The 19,130-nt window shown below is 42.7% G+C and overlaps 1 protein-coding gene across 1 annotated transcript; it reads right to left on the bottom strand.

Annotated features, from left to right (window-relative positions):
* Positions 1–9,341: 9,341 nt before the first annotated feature.
* On the bottom strand, positions 9,342–18,219 carry ttc22 (tetratricopeptide repeat domain 22). Its single transcript, XM_060919882.1, has 7 exons — positions 17,551–18,219; positions 17,411–17,466; positions 17,162–17,277; positions 16,762–16,880; positions 14,984–15,145; positions 12,099–12,251; positions 9,342–10,036 (listed from the first exon to the last, which is right to left on the bottom strand). Exons 1-7 carry the CDS (start codon positions 18,109–18,111, stop codon positions 9,512–9,514), a joined length of 1,692 nt encoding a protein of 563 aa, XP_060775865.1. The 5' UTR covers positions 18,112–18,219; the 3' UTR covers positions 9,342–9,511.
* Positions 18,220–19,130: the final 911 nt, after the last annotated feature.

The following is a 19,130-nucleotide window of genomic DNA, read 5'->3' as shown; positions in this document are numbered from 1 at the left end:
CTGCATGTTTTTTTTTTCTTCGCTCAGTTCTTAAGCTCATATTTAGAGGATGCAGTCCAACACTGTTCATAGAGAGAGTCATATATAAAGATTGTATACATCATATATATACAAACTATACCTAATTTAAGTAATCGAGCATGAGCAGAATTATGTTATCATGAACTGTAGCTGTGTTTTGAAGACTCATCTCATCTCATTATCTCTAGCCACTTTATCCTTCTACAGGGTCGCAGGCAAGCCGGAGCCTATCCCAGCTGACTACGGGCGGGGTACACCCTGGACAAGTCGCCAGGTCATCACAGGGCTGACACATAGACACAGACAACCATTCACACTCACATTCACACCTACGGTCAATTTAGAGTCACCAGTTAACCTAACCTGCATGTCTTTGGACTGTGGGGGAAACCGGAGCACCCGGAGGAAACCCACGCGGACACGGGGAGAACATGCAAACTCCACACAGAAAGGCCCTCGCCGGCCACGGGGCTCGAACCCAGGACCTTCTTGCTGTGAGGCGACAGCGCTAACCACTACACCACCGCGCCGCCCTGTTTTGAAGACTCATCTCATTATCTCTAGCCGCTTTATCCTTCTACAGGGTTGCAGGCAAGCTGGAGCCTATCCCAGCTGACTACGGGCGAAAGGCGGGGTACACCCTGGACAAGTCGCCAGGTCATCACAGGGCTGACACATAGACAACCATTCACACTCACATTCACACCTACGGTCAATTTAGAGTCACCAGTTAACCTAACCTGCATGTCTTTGGACTGTGGGGGAAACCGGAGCACCCGGAGGAAACCCACGCGGACACGGGGAGAACATGCAAACTCCACACAGAAAGGCCCTCGCCGGCCACGGGGCTCGAACCCAGGACCTTCTTGCTGTGAGGCAACAGCGCTAACCACTACACCACCGTGCCGCCCCATATATATATATATATATATATATATATATATATATATATATATATCGGCATGCAAATGTAATAAAGGTGTACACAAACGCTTGTCACTTATCTATGCCGCGTCACATAAAATACTTTGTTTTGAAATCGATAAAATAAATCACATTTCCACGTTACCTTTGTATAGTTTTAGACCAAACTTCATAGCATCTTTAGTGCTTTTAGGAACAACATTTTCTTTAATGATTTGTAAAGCTGTGTTCACGTATATACCGGTACGATAGTGGTATAACTGTATCGATACAAAGTATACCGGTACAGTTTAGTGCATCTGTCCACACTAGCGAGAAATGTTTGCGGTTTTCTTTCACGGTAGTTGAAATGCGCGTGCGCGAAATGTTTCCGTGGTTACCGAGTAACTTCCTTCCGAGAATATCTCATCTCATTATCTCATTATCTCTAGCCGCTTTATCCTTCTACAGGGTCGCAGGCAAGCTGGAGCCTATCCCAGCTGACTACGGGCGAAAGGCGGGGTACACCCTGGACAAGTCACCAGGTCATCACAGGGCTGACACATAGACACAGACAACCATTCACACTCACATTCACACCTACGGTCAATTTAGAGTCACCAGTTAACCTAACCTGCATGTCTTTGGACTGTGGGGGAAACCGGAGCACCCGGAGGAAACCCACGCGGACATGGGGAGAACATGCAAACTCCACACAGAAAGGCCCTCGCCGGCCCCGGGGCTCGAACCCAGGACCTTCTTGCTGTGAGGCAACAGCGCTAACCACTACACCACCGTGCCGCCCCCTTCCGAGAATATGGCGGATGAAACAACGTGTGTGTGCTTTTTGTTGTCAATGTACAGTCTGTATTTCTGGTGGTCATTTATTCAGTCGAATCATATAAAACGCGCGAGGCAGTTGAGAAAGAAACAAAGAAAACGAATCTCCTGTTCCAACTGTTCCTGGCATCGCTCGTCTCCCCAAAGCTCCAACAAACACATAACTTCGTCTTTGCTCCATGTAGCTCCACGGTCGTTTTGAGCCATTTTGATGTTTTATTTACAGCTGGAAAGCACGTGCGTATTGTATTGTATGAATAACCCGGAAGAAGTAGGAATGGTTCATTGCGCATGCACATTATATTTGTATCGATACAGAACCGCTTCATCTGTCCACACTACAGTGAAGCGCTACAGTACCGGTACTAAACCCATACATTTGTGGGTTTCGTACCGATACAGTTATACCGCTACAGTACCAGTATTGTTGCTAGTGTGGACAGGTGTTGCAGTACGAAAGTAGTATCGTATCGGTACAAAATCCCTAGTGTGGACAGGGTATAATTCTTCCTCACTTACAGTGACAAAGCGATTGGCCGCCATTTTGCCGAGTCGCTCGAGGTGATTATCGAGAAATAGTCTGAATCTCTCGACCAATCAGATCACCTGTGTATTTATACTCAGTAGACTTAATCAAGTCTGTAAACTAACAGTAATTCAGTAAAGTTCATTAACTAACTCTTTGTCATTAAAGATTGTATACATATGTTTAGTAAAGGCATTTATTATTCTAACCTCTGTGGAAAAGGATGCAACAGTGCAAACTTTGCACATAGTATGATGACGAAATTGCACTTTTTTTATATCTTGTAAATGAAGCAATATAGTCACCATCTAGCAGCAAGGATAATGAAATGTATGATAACATCTTTTTGACTTCAAGCGATTAGTTAAAAATGCTGAATCAACTTCTCAATGGTCACGGTTACTGCTTAGGTTACTGTTTTAATAATATCAATCAGAGTAATGTCACACTTTTTTCGACCTTGACTAAATATGTTTTAATATTTTCTAATTTTGATAATGATTTAAAACAGCTTGGAGTAATCTGATTGTTGCTGTTATTGAGCAGCCCGTGGTGAGCTGAATAATACATGTTCACTGAATAAACGGCGCCATAGAATGCAATATAACTAAACACATTTCATGTTTGGGACTAACTGCCATAATGTTCAATATACTGTGTACGTATTTAATATACAGTGGCTTCATCCAGTAGGTATCACAAAGGTTATTTCTCTTTTTGTTGTGTTGCTGCATCAAATGTACGTACAGCATTGTGCAAGTCTTAGGCACCCTGTTTTTTCTCTTTTTTCATACAAACTTTGTTATAGATTTCTATTTTATGACTTTTCCATTATCACATCAGTACAAAAACATATTTTAGAATGCAAATGTTCGTTTTCCAGCACAAAATTAAATGTTACAGAAAAAAAAAGTTTGTGTCTGAGCAGCATATTACATAAGAGAGCACTTTTCAGATTAAAAAAGAAAACATGAAGGCTGCTGGGTTTTGGTGCAAAATTAAGATGCAAGTGTGACAAAGTGTCCAGAAGAACTGTGTCTGGTTCTGTAAGATGCTCAGTAAAACCTACAGCTCATTTCCGCATAAAACTGCACTCATTGTACCTGAGACTACTATTTTTCTTATAAAGCAAAGGTTCGTCTCAGACCAAATACTGACTTTGTTTCATGTATTATGGCTTACTGCTGTTTATAGTAATTTGTTAATGTTGAAACATTTCTGTAGCAGTTCGTAGGAGGGGGAGGAGCACAGAAAGACAGCAGGCCAGAATAAAGTTCCATATCTCATTTTATTTGTTCTTTTCAGACACAAATATACTCCCAGTCACACAAAGCACACAAGTTGGCTGGTTCAGGAGAGAGCTGCCTTCCTCTGCTCTCTCTCTCTTTATATAGGGCGCGGTCACTGGGAAGACACACAAACACAGGTTAATTGACATTAGGTGTAGTGATTCTGCCACTTACCTTCCCTGACTCCGCCCTCCTGTCACAGACCGGCGCTTGACCACGCCCCCGCTGCCACATACCCCCACCACCCAACTCAGGCCGGGCAGCCGTCCGGCCTGCAGCCCCCCCCTTGACGGGAGAGAAAGTCCGCCACGACCATCTGCGCCCCCAGCCTGTGGATCACCTTGAAATTAAAGGGTTGGAGTGGCAGATACCAACGGGTGATCCGTGTGTTGGTATCCTTCATGCGGTGGAGCCACTGGAGGGGCGCGTGGTCCGAACAGAGGGTGAAAGGGCGTCCCAGCAGGTAGTAGCGGAGGGTGAGGACCGCCCACTTGATCGCGAGGCACTCCTTTTCTATTGTGCTGTAGTGCCCCTCGCGTACCGACAGCTTTCTGCTGATGTACAACACGGGACGATCCTCCCCCTCCTGGGACAACACGGCCCCCAGCCCTCTGTCCGACGCATCCATCTGTAACATAAAAGGGAGAGAAAAGTCAGGGGAGTGTAATAGTGGCCCCCCGCACAGTGCAGCCTTTACCTCAGAGAAAGCTCGCTGGCATTGCTCCGTCCACTGGACTGGATCTGGTGCCCCCTTTTTAGTGAGATCAGTCAGCGGGCTGGTGACGTCCGAATAATTAGGTATAAACCTACGATAGTAGCCAGCCAGCCCCAGGAACTGTCTCACCCCCTTTTTGGTCTTGGGCCTCGGGCAGGCCGCAATTGCTGCTGTCTTATTAATTTGGGGACGCACCTGCCCGTTGCCCAAGTGGAAGCCCAGATACCGTACTTCCACCCGCCCAATTGCACACTTCTTCGGGTTGGCTGTGAGACCCGCTTGCCCCAGCGACTTAAGGACGGCCCTCAGGTGTTGCAAGTGCCGCTGCCAGTCATTACTATAAATAATGATATCGTCGAGGTATGCGGCCGCATAGGTGGCGTGGGGGCGGAGGACCCTGTCCATCAGCCGCTGAAACGTAGCGAACACCCCAAACAGCCCAAAAGGAAGTGTGACAAACTGGTGTAAGCCGAACGGTGTGGAAAAGGCCGTTTTTTCTCTGGATAATGGAGTCAAGGGGATCTGCCAATAACCCTTTGTCAAATCCAGTGTCGAGTAAAAGCGAGCTGTGCCTAGCCAATCGAGCAACTCATCAATACGAGGCATTGGGTACGCGTCGAATTTAGACACCGCGTTGACTTTTCTGTAGTCCACACAGAACCGGACCGACCCGTTGGCCTTGGGAACCAAGACCACTGGGCTGCTCCAGTCACTGTGGGACTCCTCGACGATGCCCATCTCGAGCATGGCCTCGAGTTCTTCCCGAACCACTTTTTTCTTGTGTTCGGGTAGCCTGTAAGGGCGGCTACGCACTACCACCCCCGGGGGCGTCTCAATGTGTCTCGTAGGAGGGGGAGGAGCACAGAAAGACGGCAGGCCAGAATAAAGTTCCATATCTCAATTTATTTGTTCTTTTCAGACACAAATATACTCCCAGTCACACAAAGCACACAAGTTGGCTGGTTCAGGAGAGAGCTGCCTTCCTCTGCTCTCTCTCTTTTTATATAGGGCACGGTCATTGGGAAGACACACAAACACAGGTTAATTGACATCAGGTGTAGTGATTCTGCCACTTACCTTCCCTGACTCCGTCCTCCTGTCACAGACCGGCGCTTGACCACGCCCCCGCTGCCACAATTTCATTTAATTGTTTTTTAAGCCGTTTTTGGTCTACAGCATTTCTTTACATGCGCCTAAGACTTTTGCACCGTACTGTACATTAGAATGGGATTTTTGTCTGCTCCTTCTGAAGTGATTGTCTGCAGAAATAAAATGAAATTATTTCAAATTCTAATAGACTTAAATTAATGTTGCAATACAAGGGGGTGAATATATTCTGCATTCTACTTTGTTTCTCACATAATGTCTTATAAACACAATGATGGTCTGGAACCAGTTTTTAAAAGTGTTTTAAAAGTTCTGGAAGTTACTACAGTAGGTGTTCATTCAATTCAGGAACAGGAAGTTTTTGTTCATAAATACATGAGGAATTCATCATGTGAGAGAGAAGTCGATGTGCATCACTGATGATGTGTGTGAAAGATCAGAAACCGGTAACTCCAAGAAGGTACACAGACTGACATATTGGAGCCTGATCTGTAGATCTGCGGGTTACTGAAGGTCGTGCCATAATTTAAGAATAATGAAACAGTGCTGTATAGTAATGACAGTAGTGACCCACAGTTCACTTTCAAAATGATTTTGGCTTGCTATTTCTTTCATAAAGAGTTAAACATGACAGGGTGTACTATTATAGGAAACTAATCAGTTGGGGGTGATACGAGTAACTCTGCTTCTAGTCCAGCCGTATCACACCACCTCATCGTAGATTGTTTTCCAATAACTCATTATAACAGCATGCCTGAAGTGTTCTGTTCCTCTAATACCACAACTATTCGCCAGCAGTTAATACAGTTTTAATGACTTAATGTATGACACGTCATCCTTTTTAATCAGTTATAGTTACATATAACAGTGTGGAATGTCTGGAAGACAACCTAGTTCTTTTTATCGCGAACGTTTTAATAGCTATAAACAGTCATTCCATCACCAGCCTCTCCTTTTCTCTCACTTTAAGTTAATAAGAGGAAAAAATGGAGCATGTCATGTGACCAAGAAACCAGAAATCTGTCGTCTTCTTCCTCCTTGTCCAGCACTGTTGCCAGGTTGGGGTCCACATGTTGATCCACATTTCATATTAATTGGAGCACAGACAGTTTTACACTGGATGCCCTTCCTGCCGAAACTGCCCTGTTCCTGGGCTTGGGAAACAACCATTCACACACACACATGTATGGGCAATTTAGAGTAGCCAGTTAACCTAACCTGCATGTCTTTGGACTGTGGGGGAAACCAGAGCACCCGGAGGAAACCCACGCAGGCACGGGGAGAACATGCAAACTTCACACAGAAAGGCCCCTGTCAGCCGCTGGGCTCAAACCCAGAACCTTCTTGCTGTGAGGCGACAGTGCTAACCACTACACCACCGTGCCGCCCGCCAGCCAATATTATCATCCATCCATCCATTATCTGTAGCCACTTGTCCTGTGTAGGGTCGCAGGCGAGCTGAAGCCTATCCCAGCTGACTATGGGCGAGAGGTGGGGTACACCCTGGACAAGTTGCCAGATCATCGCAGGGCTGACACATAGACACATTCACATCTACGGTCAATTTAGAGCCACCAATTAGTCTAACCTGCATGTCTTTGGACTGTGGGAGAAACCGGAGCGCCTGGAGGAAACCCATGCAGACACAGGGAGAACATACAAACTCCACACAGAAAGGCCCCCGTCAGCCCCTGGGCTTGAACCCAGAACCTTCTTGCTGTGAGGCAACAGTGCTAACCACTACACTACCGTGCTGCCCGCCAGCCAATATTATCATCATCATTATTATTATTTCTTATACATGCACATTCTATGGAACAAACCAGGCGGCCATGTTTGTTTATAAATTGTTACAGTTGCTCACTAGCGCGTAAGTTTTACAGTGGTGCTTGAAAGTTTGTGAACCCTTTAGAATTTTCTATATTTCTGCATAAATATGACCTAAAACATCATCAGGTTTTCACACAAGTCCTAAAAGTAGATAAAGAGAACCCAGTTAAACAAATGAGACAAAAATATTATACATGGTCATTTATTTATCCAGGAAAATGATCCAATATTACATACTTGTGAGTGGCAAAAGTATGTGAACCTTTGCTTTCAGTATCTGGTGTCACCCCCTTGTGCAGCAATAACTGCAACTAAACGTTTCCGGTAACTGTTGATCAGTCCTGCACGCTGGCTTGGAGGAATTTTAGCCCATTCCTCCGTACAGAACAGCTTCAACTCTGGGATGTTGGTGGGTTTCCTCACATGAACTGCTCGCTTCAGGTCCTTCCACAACATTTCGATTGGATTAAAGTCAGGACTTTAACTTGGTCATTCCAAAACATGAACTTTATTCTTCTTTAACCATTCTTTGGTAGAACGACTTGTGTGCTTAGGGTCGTTGTCTTGCTGCATGACCCACCTTCTCTTGAAATTCAGTTCATGGACAGATATCCTGACATTTTCCTTTAGAATTTGCTGGTAAAATTCAGAATTCATTGTTCCATCAATGATGGCAAACCATCCTGGCCCAGATGCAGCAAAACAGGCCAAACCATGATACTACCACCACCATGTTTCACAGATGAGATAAGGTTCTTATGCTGGAATGCAGTGTTTTCCTTTCTCCAAACATAACGCTTCTCATTTAAACCAAAAAGTTCTATTTTGGTCTCATCCGTCCACAAAACATTTTTCCAGTAGTCTTTCTGGCTTGTTGTGATCTTCAGCAAACTGCAGATGAGCAGCAATGTTCTTTTTGGAGAGCAGTGGCTTTCTCCTTGCAACCCTGCCACGCACACCATTGTTGTTCAGTGTTTTCCTGATGGTGGACTCATGAACATTAACATTAGCCAATGTGAGAGAGGTCTTCAGTTACTTAGAAGTTACCCTGGGGTCCTTTGTCACCTCGCTGACTATTACACGCCTTGCTCTTGGAGTGATCTTTGTTGGTCGACCACTCCTGGGGAGGGTAACAATGGTCTTGAATTTCCTCCATTTGTACACAATCTGTCTGACTGTGGATTGGTGGAGTCCAAACTCTTTAGAGATGGTTTTGTAACCTTTTCCAGCCTGATGAGCATCAACAACGCTTTTTCTGAGGTCCTCAGAAATCTCCTTCGTTTGTGCCATGATACACTTCCACAAACATGTGTTGTGAAGATCAGACTTTGATAGATCCCTGTTCTTTAAATAAAACAGGGTGCCCACTCACACCTGATTGTCATCCCATTGATTGAAAACACCTGACTCTAATTTCACCTTCAAATTAACTGCTAATCCTAGAGGTTCACATACTTTTGCCACTCACAGATATGTAATATTGGATCATTTTCCTCAATAAATAAATGACCAAGTATAATATTTTTGTCTCATTTGTTTAACTGGGTTCTCTTTATCTACTTTTAGGACTTGTGTGAAAATCTGATGTTGTTTTTGGTCATATTTATGCAGAAATATAGAAAATTCTAAAGGGTTCACAAACTTTCAAGCACCACTGTATGTCTAATACGTATCTTATGGCACTTTCAATTCACTGCAACAGTTTACTGCGGGCACCGCTGGCGAACAAATAAATGCTTCTGCGCTCATTGCATTCTTTCTCACTGAATATTCGCATCAGCTCTGACGTATGACATCATGTTGTTTTGACAGCAATGTAATAACGTAAAGCATATTCAACACTCATTCTCCACTGAGTAACGTGACATAATGCATGTAGGATAAGCCATATGCTAACAATATTGCATGCTATCAAACCAAATGAATGAAACCCGCTAGAAGGGAATAGAGTACATGTTTTTATTTCATCGAAAAAGTTTCCTGTATGTATAATAATATTCAATCTAGCCTTTATGTGTGGAGGGTAAAACCATGCTGTGAAGTAAATATACTTAAATAGGAGGATGCCCAATGCACAAATAAAGAATAATTCACAGGAAAACAATAGCTGTTAGTTTGGAGTCGAAATTTTATTTTCAGAATGACACTTTCATTGCTTTTCCGGCTTACAATGTTAAAGATGTAAAACTACATTCACTCCTTTTTCTACACAAGGAGTAGAAAAAGGAGTCCCAGGCAGTCCAGTGCTCACAGGTCCTCCTCATCCTCGTTCTGTTCCTCTTACACAGACAGAGATCTGCCCAGAGCTAGTTTATCCTGAGGCTGTATGCTCTGCAGCAGTCTCCTCACCATTCCCAACTTCCCCTTCTTCACCAGTTCCCTTGACAGCTCTGCCACTTCATCAGTGTATGTCCTGCCCAACAGTTTGAGCTCTGCCTGGACTGTGTTAGTGCCATGTCTCTCCTCAGCCTGCTTTACACATTCCTCTAACTGGGATAAAATGTGACTGATGTCCCCTGTGCTCTTGGTGAAACTGGTCAACAGAGCCTCCAGCAAGAAGTGCAGTGCCTGCTGCTCACAGCTTCCAGGTCGTTCCAGCCCCAGTGATTGCCTGAAGCAATCGATAGCATTCTCCTCTTCCCCTTTGAGCAGCAAGCAGCGGCCACGCAGGAGCTGGAGTTCTGGCAAAGTGGAACCCAGTGGGCACTTCAAGGCCTGTGCCAGGCTGACTAAAGCCTGATTAACTGCCATCTCATCCACCATTATACTCTCCTGCACCGCATCCACACCCATGTAGTAGTAGACCTGAGAGAAGAAAGATGTGATGGAAGAGTTGTACATTTTATCATATATTAAGTGTTTGTAAGATTTAAAATATTTAAGCCTCTTTAATCAAGCTGGATATGAACAGATTTATTCATCAATTGTTTGCAGGAGCCTTTAGAAAAGAAATGAGGTATTCACAAAAATGCAGTTTGTCCAGAAAGATGTTCGTATACCACAAAAGATCTTTGTTTTGTGTAAATTTTTATATCAGCACATTCATTATTAATGTGAACCTTAATAGATAGGTTTCACCTTCTCTAACTGACCGGTGTTACTGCAATTTTATATTGCTAGGCTAGTTGATTTCATTTTGACACAAATGTAGGGAGGTTAGGAGACAGTCTTTCACCATTTAGCTGTCATATCTGTCACTGAAAGCACTTGTAAGGTTTACCTCTTTTGGAGTTTTGTGGGTGTCGCTAAATATATACGTAATGTAGTTTCTAGAGAAGGATTACAGTAGTGGTTTCCTGTTGCCTTCTACTGGATTATTTTTTAGAGGTTTATGCCTCTCAACCATTCACACCTATGGGCAATTTAGGTGGGGTTTACATTAGACCGTATCAGCGGATCATCAGATTAACGTTTTTAAAACGATTAGTGTGCACACAGCAACGCCAATACACGATTCGCGTGCACACAGCAACGCCAATACACGGATACGCTCGGCTCCGCAGGCATCCTGCGCTCCAAATCACTCCGCCCTGAACAGCGAGTGCCCTCTGGAGGGTGCGCACTCCGGCCCTGCGCAGCTCACAGAGCGCGCGAGTGAAGTGCACAAGCAGTGATTTGGGACTGAGCCGCTGTGTGTGTGATCTCAGTGCATGTCGGGCATGCGCGTCACTTACCACTTGCAAGTGGAAGGATGGCAAGCCTAAAGACAATCATAACTACACAATGGGCAGTATTTGCAGTATTTTCATACTTTTATACTCTTTAATGAAAGGTGATACAAGGCGGAAGTCCGCGCTGTTTTTCAGCAGTCGCGTCACATGACCAACGCCAGCGAATCAGGAAGGTGGATGTCACAGTGACGTTGTCCAATGACGACGCCAGCTAGAGCTCAGCACAGCGTATCCGCGTATCCGCGTATTCTCAATGTTTACACAGCACCGGACCAGACACGATCTGGATTGAATACGTGGACCCTGGCGGATTCCCGTTTCCTGGCGTTTCCAGGTGTTTTAATGTAAACGGACAGTGCATCCGCGAAGAAAACGAGACAGATACGGTCTAATGTAAACTTGGCCTTAGAGTAGCTAGTTAACCTAACCTGCATGTCTTTGGACTGTGGGGGAAACTGGAGCATCCAGAGGAAACCCACACAGAGAACATGCAAACTCCACACACACGCAGAGAACATGCAAACTCCACACAGAAAGGCCCCCATCGGCCACTGGGCTCGAACCCAGGACCTTCTTGGTGTGAGGCAACAGTGCTAACCACTACACCACTGTGCTGCCCGTCGCTAAGTCTAAATCGGCACAATTTGCACTTTATGGCTGAATGCCATTTATCAACATATTCAGGTGAGTAAGAAATAAATCAATCTTGGTAGGCTACAGCATTATTAGATTTTTGTAAATTTGTGGCAATTTTTAGTTTGGTTTGGCCTACGAAGACATGAACAAACAACTTTACTAAAGATTGGTAAATGCTCCTTTACTGTATTGTTCAATTCAGTTTTATTTATATAGCACTTTTAACAGTGGACGATGTCACAAAACAGCTTTATAGAAATCCATATGGGTTTAGATTTAGATCACTAAAGAGCAAGCCAGAGGTGACTGAGGCAAGGAAACACTCGCCAAGATGGTATGGGGTAGAGGGGCCCTTGAGGGGAGCAAGACTCGAAAAAAAAAATCCCCATCCTCTTCTGAACGACACCCGATAGTGCAATTAGGAGTCATTGATCATGTATGATGATGACTGGTACCACCATGCTATGTTACTGTTATGTTGAACACGGTTGTGGTATTTCTTTCTGTAGTAACGCAGTTACAGAAGCCAGCATTTATCTATGTTTGGCAGCTTGTCTCACCTTTCCCATCTCTAGGTGAGTCCTGAGACATGCCTGAACACTCAGTACCCGCTCAAGGTCAGCTCGGGCTTCTCTCAGGTCCTGACGGTCGGGAATCCCACTCAGTCCCAGCTTTGCCTGGTCTAATTCCTTAATGTAGTTTGTGAGTTTAAGCTGGAGAGAGAATGGAAAGGAGCTGTTAGCCAACTTTTTTGCCAGGTAAGATTTCTTAGACATGCAGAATGCTTAGAAATGAAAGAAAACTGAGGAAAAATTGACTGGGTTGGTTTATAATGAAACGGAAATTGATATTAATGCTGATGTTTTCTTAAACGTACACGGCAATCTGTAAGCAACTGGACAGGAATGTAACTCTGCAGTTTTTCTTTGTATTATGTACCAAAGTGCTGACTTTGCCATGACTTAATATACAGTATAAACTGTTTTACTTGCAGAGCAATAGCCTCCAGATACAAATACCACATAATCAACTTTAGAGCTTTTTTTTTTTAAACTTCACTCACTGTTGGTGCCCAACACAATGATGGGTTATGTATAAAAAAGTGAAATGCATGCTCAGTTGGGTTAAGATCTGGTGATTGACTTGGCCAGTCCAAAACCTTCCAGTTTTTTCCATGATGTTATTTCTTGTTTTGGCAGTGTAGTTTGGGTTATTGTCTTGCTGCATGATGAAGTTCCTCCCAATTAGATTGGATGAATTTCTTTGTAAGTTGGCAGGCAGAGACTTTCTGTAGACTTCTGAATTCATTCTGCTGCTACCATCATGCGCTACACCATCAATAAAGATTAGAAAGAACGTTTCAGAAACAGCCATGCAAGCCCAAGCCATGACACTATCTCCACCGTGCTTGACTGATGGGCTTGTATGTTTTGGATCATGAGCAGATCCTTTCTTTCTCCACACTTTAGCCTTTCCATCACTTTGATCGAGGTTAATCTTGGTTCCAGAACTTTTCTGGCTCATCTCTGTATTTCTTTGTGAATTCCAATCTGGCCTTCTGATTCTTACTGCTGATGAATGGTTTGAATCTTGTGGTATGACCTATATATTTCTGCTCTCAAAGTCTTTTTCAAACAGTGGATTATGATAACTTTACCCCTGCTCTGTGGAGAACATTGGTGATGTCACTGACTGACTTTTTGGGTTTTTCATCACAGCTCGCAGAATACCATCAACTGCTGTTGTTTTTCTTGGCTTACCTGTTTGATGTCTGGTTGTTAGTAAACCAGTGGGTTCTTATTTTTCAGGACATTTAACAGTTATTCCATGAAATGGAGTCGTACATGAGCTGATAGTGCTATAAGCCATGTACAACGAGATTGAATGGAATAACTGTTTTATTATATGCACATTCACTGGATTTTGAGAAACAGAGCATTTTTATTTTTTGCAAATTCGATAAACAAAACCTTTATACAAAACATCTGACAAAATCATTTCCGCTTAGGCGGACTTTTTAAAAACCTATCGATGGCTGCACGAATTGACTTTAGTAGTAGTGGTGATGGGTTTTTTTTGTAGAAAGTGCCATCGTGCTGAGGTATAGAATAGCTTTAGACATTTATTTAATTCTTCCTTGGACAGTTCAGTGATGTAATTTTCAAACTTCTTTGAGCTTTTAAACTAGTCTAAAAAAATTCAACAAATTTTAATGCTTAAAGATGAAGAATGTAAACAAACCGGCAAAATGACAGTAGCAATTTGTGAAAAATGCTATAATAATAATTCTTGAAAAATAAAAAAAGATACATTCTTACCATCAAATACTTCCATTTCATATTTTGTTTCTTTTTTTGGGGGGAGGGGTTGGTTTTGAGTAGAATTTTTATTTCGTCCTTGGTTCATTCAGCAACATGTGCCGCCATTTTGTTTTTGTCTACTCATGGTATATGAGTTGATAGCCTAGTAGTAGAGTAGCCAATCAGAGCGTGCGATTGCTCACATCCAGTGAATGTGAATAGAATAATCCATATTATTATATTGGCTATGACCAATGCTTGTCCAAAGGCTCTGATCAATTTTCCCTTAGTTGAACTTCAAAATAACTTGCTTTTCTGCTATAGACAGCTCTCTGGTCTTCATGCTGGTTTATCCTTTTTAACAACAAATGTAGTCTTTAGAGGCAAAACCCAGGGCTCAAACTAAGAGTAGATATTCAGAGCTAGTAACTATTTAAACAGTCTAACAGGGCACACCCAGGTAACAAGAAACACCTTTCAATCAATATTCCAGTATTTCTTGTTCACTTGAAAAATGGCTGGGTTCAAACAAAATTGTACTTTGCTCTAATTTGTTTAACACATCTAGATGTAAATGGTAGGAAATAAAATAGAAGATTCTGATTTATTCTCTCATATTGATCTGAAACCCAGATCTCTTCGGTGTATAGCTGTGATGTCATTTTTTAAGTCCAAGTTTCCATGAGCCATGAACAACGGCGAGCCAGGCGGGATTAACGCACCTCTTTGTTTATGTTGAAAATTGAATTTATTGTCCGTTAACAAAACATAAACTTGAAAGAAAAGTGGTGGTAAAATTAGTCCATAGATGTAATGCCAACAAAAAAGCTGTTTCGAAATGAATGTAAACTAGAGAGTGGTCAAAAACAGTGTGATTGCCTGCCCTCCCATTATCCATTGGCCCCCAACTAACACCTGTGCCCAACACCATATACCCTTTGCCCCTTCAACGTCACATTAAATATGGCTGGTCACCACGTCAGGCAAGGAAATGTAGTTTAAAACCATAAATCATACAAAAACGACCATACTTCAAAACAAAAAGTAATAATTCAAAGAAAAATAAGAAATGGCTATAACAATAGCAAAAACAAATAAATTGGCCTTGCCATAGTTGCCGTATACTATATGGGAGCTGGACTTACCTTGGCTCGAGTGCAGTATGCTTTCCAGTTTAGCTCTGCATCAGGCAGCACATTCAGGGCCATGTTACAGATGCCCATTGACATCTCATGTTTGCCTGACCAAAAAAAGACGCTGGCTAGCTGATTCAATGTGAATGCGTCATCAGTGGCCAGTTTGATTCCCTGTAAACACACCCAAACAAGATAATTTCTTACTGCTTATTATTTGAGTAAATCTTGACAACCAATTAATATAACAGCCATTTTTTCTTTCGCATATCAACTGAATTATCTGTGTGGCATTTCTAAGACCGACAGTGTTGATGCAGTTTTGAGGAAAACTATTTCAACTCTAAAAATATTGGGGCATTTTTTTCCCCAAAGGCAGATGTTATTTGAATAGAGTAGGTGAGTTTTTAGAGATAGGCAGCAGTATGGGTTAAAAATATTAAAGGAATAGTCCATTTAAAAAACTAATTTTTATCTACTACATCTATAGAATGTGATTATCACTGACAAGAATGTTGATATGTCTCCCTTTTCTGGGAAAAGAAAAGATTAAAAAATTTTAAACTTGTATTCCATCAGTAAATGCTTATGAAACATTTCTGTAGTGTGTTTGGAGACTTCTTCATAAATTGTTGAGTCACTTCAGCATAAAAAACACTGGAGAATTTCTTCAGTGCAAATCATATTATATAAAGCAAATGTAACATGTGTAGTAACTTGTAGTGTATAAAATAACAGTCCTTTACATAATGTTCTCATCTCATCTCATTATCTCTAGCCGCTTTATCCTGTTCTACAGGGTCACAGGCAAGCTGGAGCCTATCCCAGCTGACTACGGGGGAAAGGCGGGGTACACCCTGGACAAGTCGCCAGGTCATCACAGGGCTGACACATAGACACAGACAACCATTCACACTCACATTCACACCTACGGTCAATTTAGAGTCACCAGTTAACCTAACCTGCATGTCTTTGGACTGTGGAGGAAACCGGAGCACCTGGAGGAAACCCACGCGGACACGAGGAGAACATGCAAACTCCACACAGAAAGGCCCTCGCCAGCCACGGGGCTCGAACCCGGACCTTCTTGCTGTGAGGCGACAGCGCTAACTACTACACCACCATGCCGCTCCTTACATAATGTTGTTGAGCTAAAATAAAAGTCTGTGCTAAGAAACTTGGAACATATGAGCAGCAAAAGAGAATAGCCAGATCGTAATGTGAAAATGTGGAATAAAAGTGTATACAGTCTGTATATTTAACAGTTATTCCACAAAATCGAGTCGTACATGACCTGATAGCTGACGAGGTGCGTAGCATGAGTTGGCTATAAGCCATGTACAACGAGATTGAGTGGAATAACTGTTTTATTATATCCACATTCACTGGATTTTGAGAAACAGAGCATTTTTATTGTTATTTTTTGCAAATTCGATAAATAAAAACTTTATACAAAATCAGACAAAATCATTTCCACTTAGCGGACACATGACATTACATACATGCGTAGTAAAATATTCAAATTTTTAAAAAGATACGTTCTTACCATCAAATACTTTCATTCCATATTTTTTGCTTTTTTTTGTATTTTTGGGGGTTTTGTTTTTGAGTAGAGTTTTTAGTTCATCCTTGGTTGGTTCAGCAACACGCTCCGCCATTTTATTTTTCTCTACTCACGGTATATGAGCCGATAGCCTAGTAGTAGAGTAGCCAATCAGAGTGCATGATTGCGCATATCCAGTGAATGTGGATATAATAACTTCTGATATGTCTCGATTAACATACAGTACCGATCCGTAGCACGACAGAGGCTCAGATCCAGACAGGCCGCAGTCGTGAACTGACATTGGAATAGTGGAGAACTCCTCTTTCCTCTCCAGCATGAGACCAATGTAGCACCAGGCAAGTGCTAAGAACAGAGGCAGCTGAGTCAATATACAACTCGGTATGGAGAAGAGGTAATCATTACATGAGAAACTAGACTGGCAGGTCTGTGACACGTGGGCTCTTATTTAACAGCACATCAACGTCCCACATAAGTCACATTGACTTTTATTGTAAAATAATAAAAACAAGCTATCATGGTGTGCAGAAGATGCAGCAAAGCCAAATAAAAAGCTAAAAGTCAATGGCCAAACTAAAAGCTAAAGCTTTTGTTGGTGATCATGATTATAAGGCATGAATGTTTACCTTTGAGGTGTGTTGTGTCTGATTTAAGAGTCTCTGTTAACAGTGTCAGACCTTTGTTGAAGTGCACAAGCCTGGTGTGCTCTAAATCCTTTGAATCATTGACAATACCATATAATCTATAAAGGCAGGAAGATTTCAAAAGAATGTATTGTATGACTGTAGGAACATGTTACTTGTCTATGATTAAAGCAGCCAGCATTTGGCTGAGGTACAGTTAAACAGTCACATTAAAAGTGGAGAATTTCATACCTTATGTGAATTGTTGCCATTTTGAAATACCAGCTCCACTTCTCTTCTTGAGGTATCTGTAAAAAAAAATCAACAGACAGATAATGTGTGTATTTCTGGATAAATAAATAAAGGCTTTTCCTGGAAGGCCAAAGTCTTACCAGTTCACCTCCATAGCGAAGAGCTCGGTTATACAAGGTGAGTGCGGTGGTCAGTCTTTCCTGCAGGTCTTCCTCTCTCTCCAGCTCCACATCATGAGGCTGGGCGAAAGCCTGCTCTGTCAGGCACCGTGCTGCCCTGAGCCTGCCCTCTGTTGGGCTCTCACTGGGCTCCATTTCCATGAGAGCTTTCACACGTTCTAGACATTCGCTCTCCTCACCGTCCCTTCCAAGCCGCTCATACACGTGGGCTAGGTTGGCCCAGGCATTAAGGTTTCCTGGATCCTCCTGGCAGATGTTACGGAAAACCTCCTCAGCTTCTTCCAGCTGATCAAGATGGTAGGTTAGCAAGCCCAGCATGTTTCGTATAGCATACCGCAGCCTACCCATCTCAGCCTCGAGCTCAGCCTGTAGGTTCTCACGTTTCATCTGTGTGTCACGGAGGCGCAGGGTGGCTGGCCCGCTTGGCTCGCTGTTTAGGTTCAGCGGCAGATGAAAGTGTCCAGGAATGAAGGCCAAGCCTTCAATCAGAGACTCAAGGTCTTCCTCTGTGCTTTCCTCCATGGCTGTTTCTTCACCATTCAACCCACTAATACTAATAGGCACAGGAAATGCTGTTATGTTGTAACCAGGACAAGAAATACAGGTTTACCACGGTGAAGCAAAACCAGAGAAGGGAGGAGTGAAGAATGATGTGGTGTGAAAAGTGCTTTTTTTTCTTTCACTATTGCTTTCCTGCACTGACTAGTCCATACATGTGGAGTTAGAATGGAGGAATTGAGTAGACAGGTGTGTGAACAGTAATGGATGTCTGAAGACACACCTGCTTTGTCATCAACGATGTTGTATTGTCTCTAAACAGCTCCAAGGAAAGTTCCCATTTCCAAAACAAACATTTTCTGTTAAGTTAATAGTCTATTGTGTGCTGTTTTCACGCATCACCTTGAATACTTTTGCAGATGGAAAAAAAAAAGCACGTCAGAGAAAGAGAACTTGCTTACATTAAGCTTCTGTTTTGAAGCCAAGTTTGATATGATGGGTTTTTAGATAAACCATTTTAATTAATGAAATATACAGGTCAGGGAATGTGACGAAGGACATGGTGAAATAATAAAACACTCAAGGTCTTGTGTTATCGTGAATGACATTGTGGCTGTGCTTTTATCACAGAACCGAACTTTAGATCTTCTCAGCTGTGATGTTATTCATGATAACACATAACCTCAAGTGTTCTACTGCTTTTATATGATAGTTTACAAGGTATGGAGAAACGTAAAGGAAATATCTTTCAAATGTTTGTTTTAATACCAGCCGTTTTCTGACACAAACTAATCCCAGCACAAGTGGCTTGTTGCTATGCAACAAGGTAGGCCTGTTGTAGAAGGGCTCTTAACCAGTGATCAGCGGAATGGTACATGTTTACCTCTCCTGCGACGGAGTAAGCGGGGTGAGGTATTGCAATCAGTGCGGTTTGTTTGTGTGTCTGTCTGTTAACAATCTAGCGTCTAGACGGTTGCACCGATTGACTTCAAATTTTCAGGGTAGGTGGGCAATTTAATCAGGTAGATTACCTGATTAAATTT

This window comes from Neoarius graeffei, chromosome 4 (genome assembly GCF_027579695.1).
Source record: "Neoarius graeffei isolate fNeoGra1 chromosome 4, fNeoGra1.pri, whole genome shotgun sequence".
NCBI lineage: Eukaryota > Metazoa > Chordata > Actinopteri > Siluriformes > Ariidae > Neoarius > Neoarius graeffei.
Note: the sequence above shows the minus strand (reverse complement) of the source record. Positions and strands in the feature narration are given on the sequence as shown.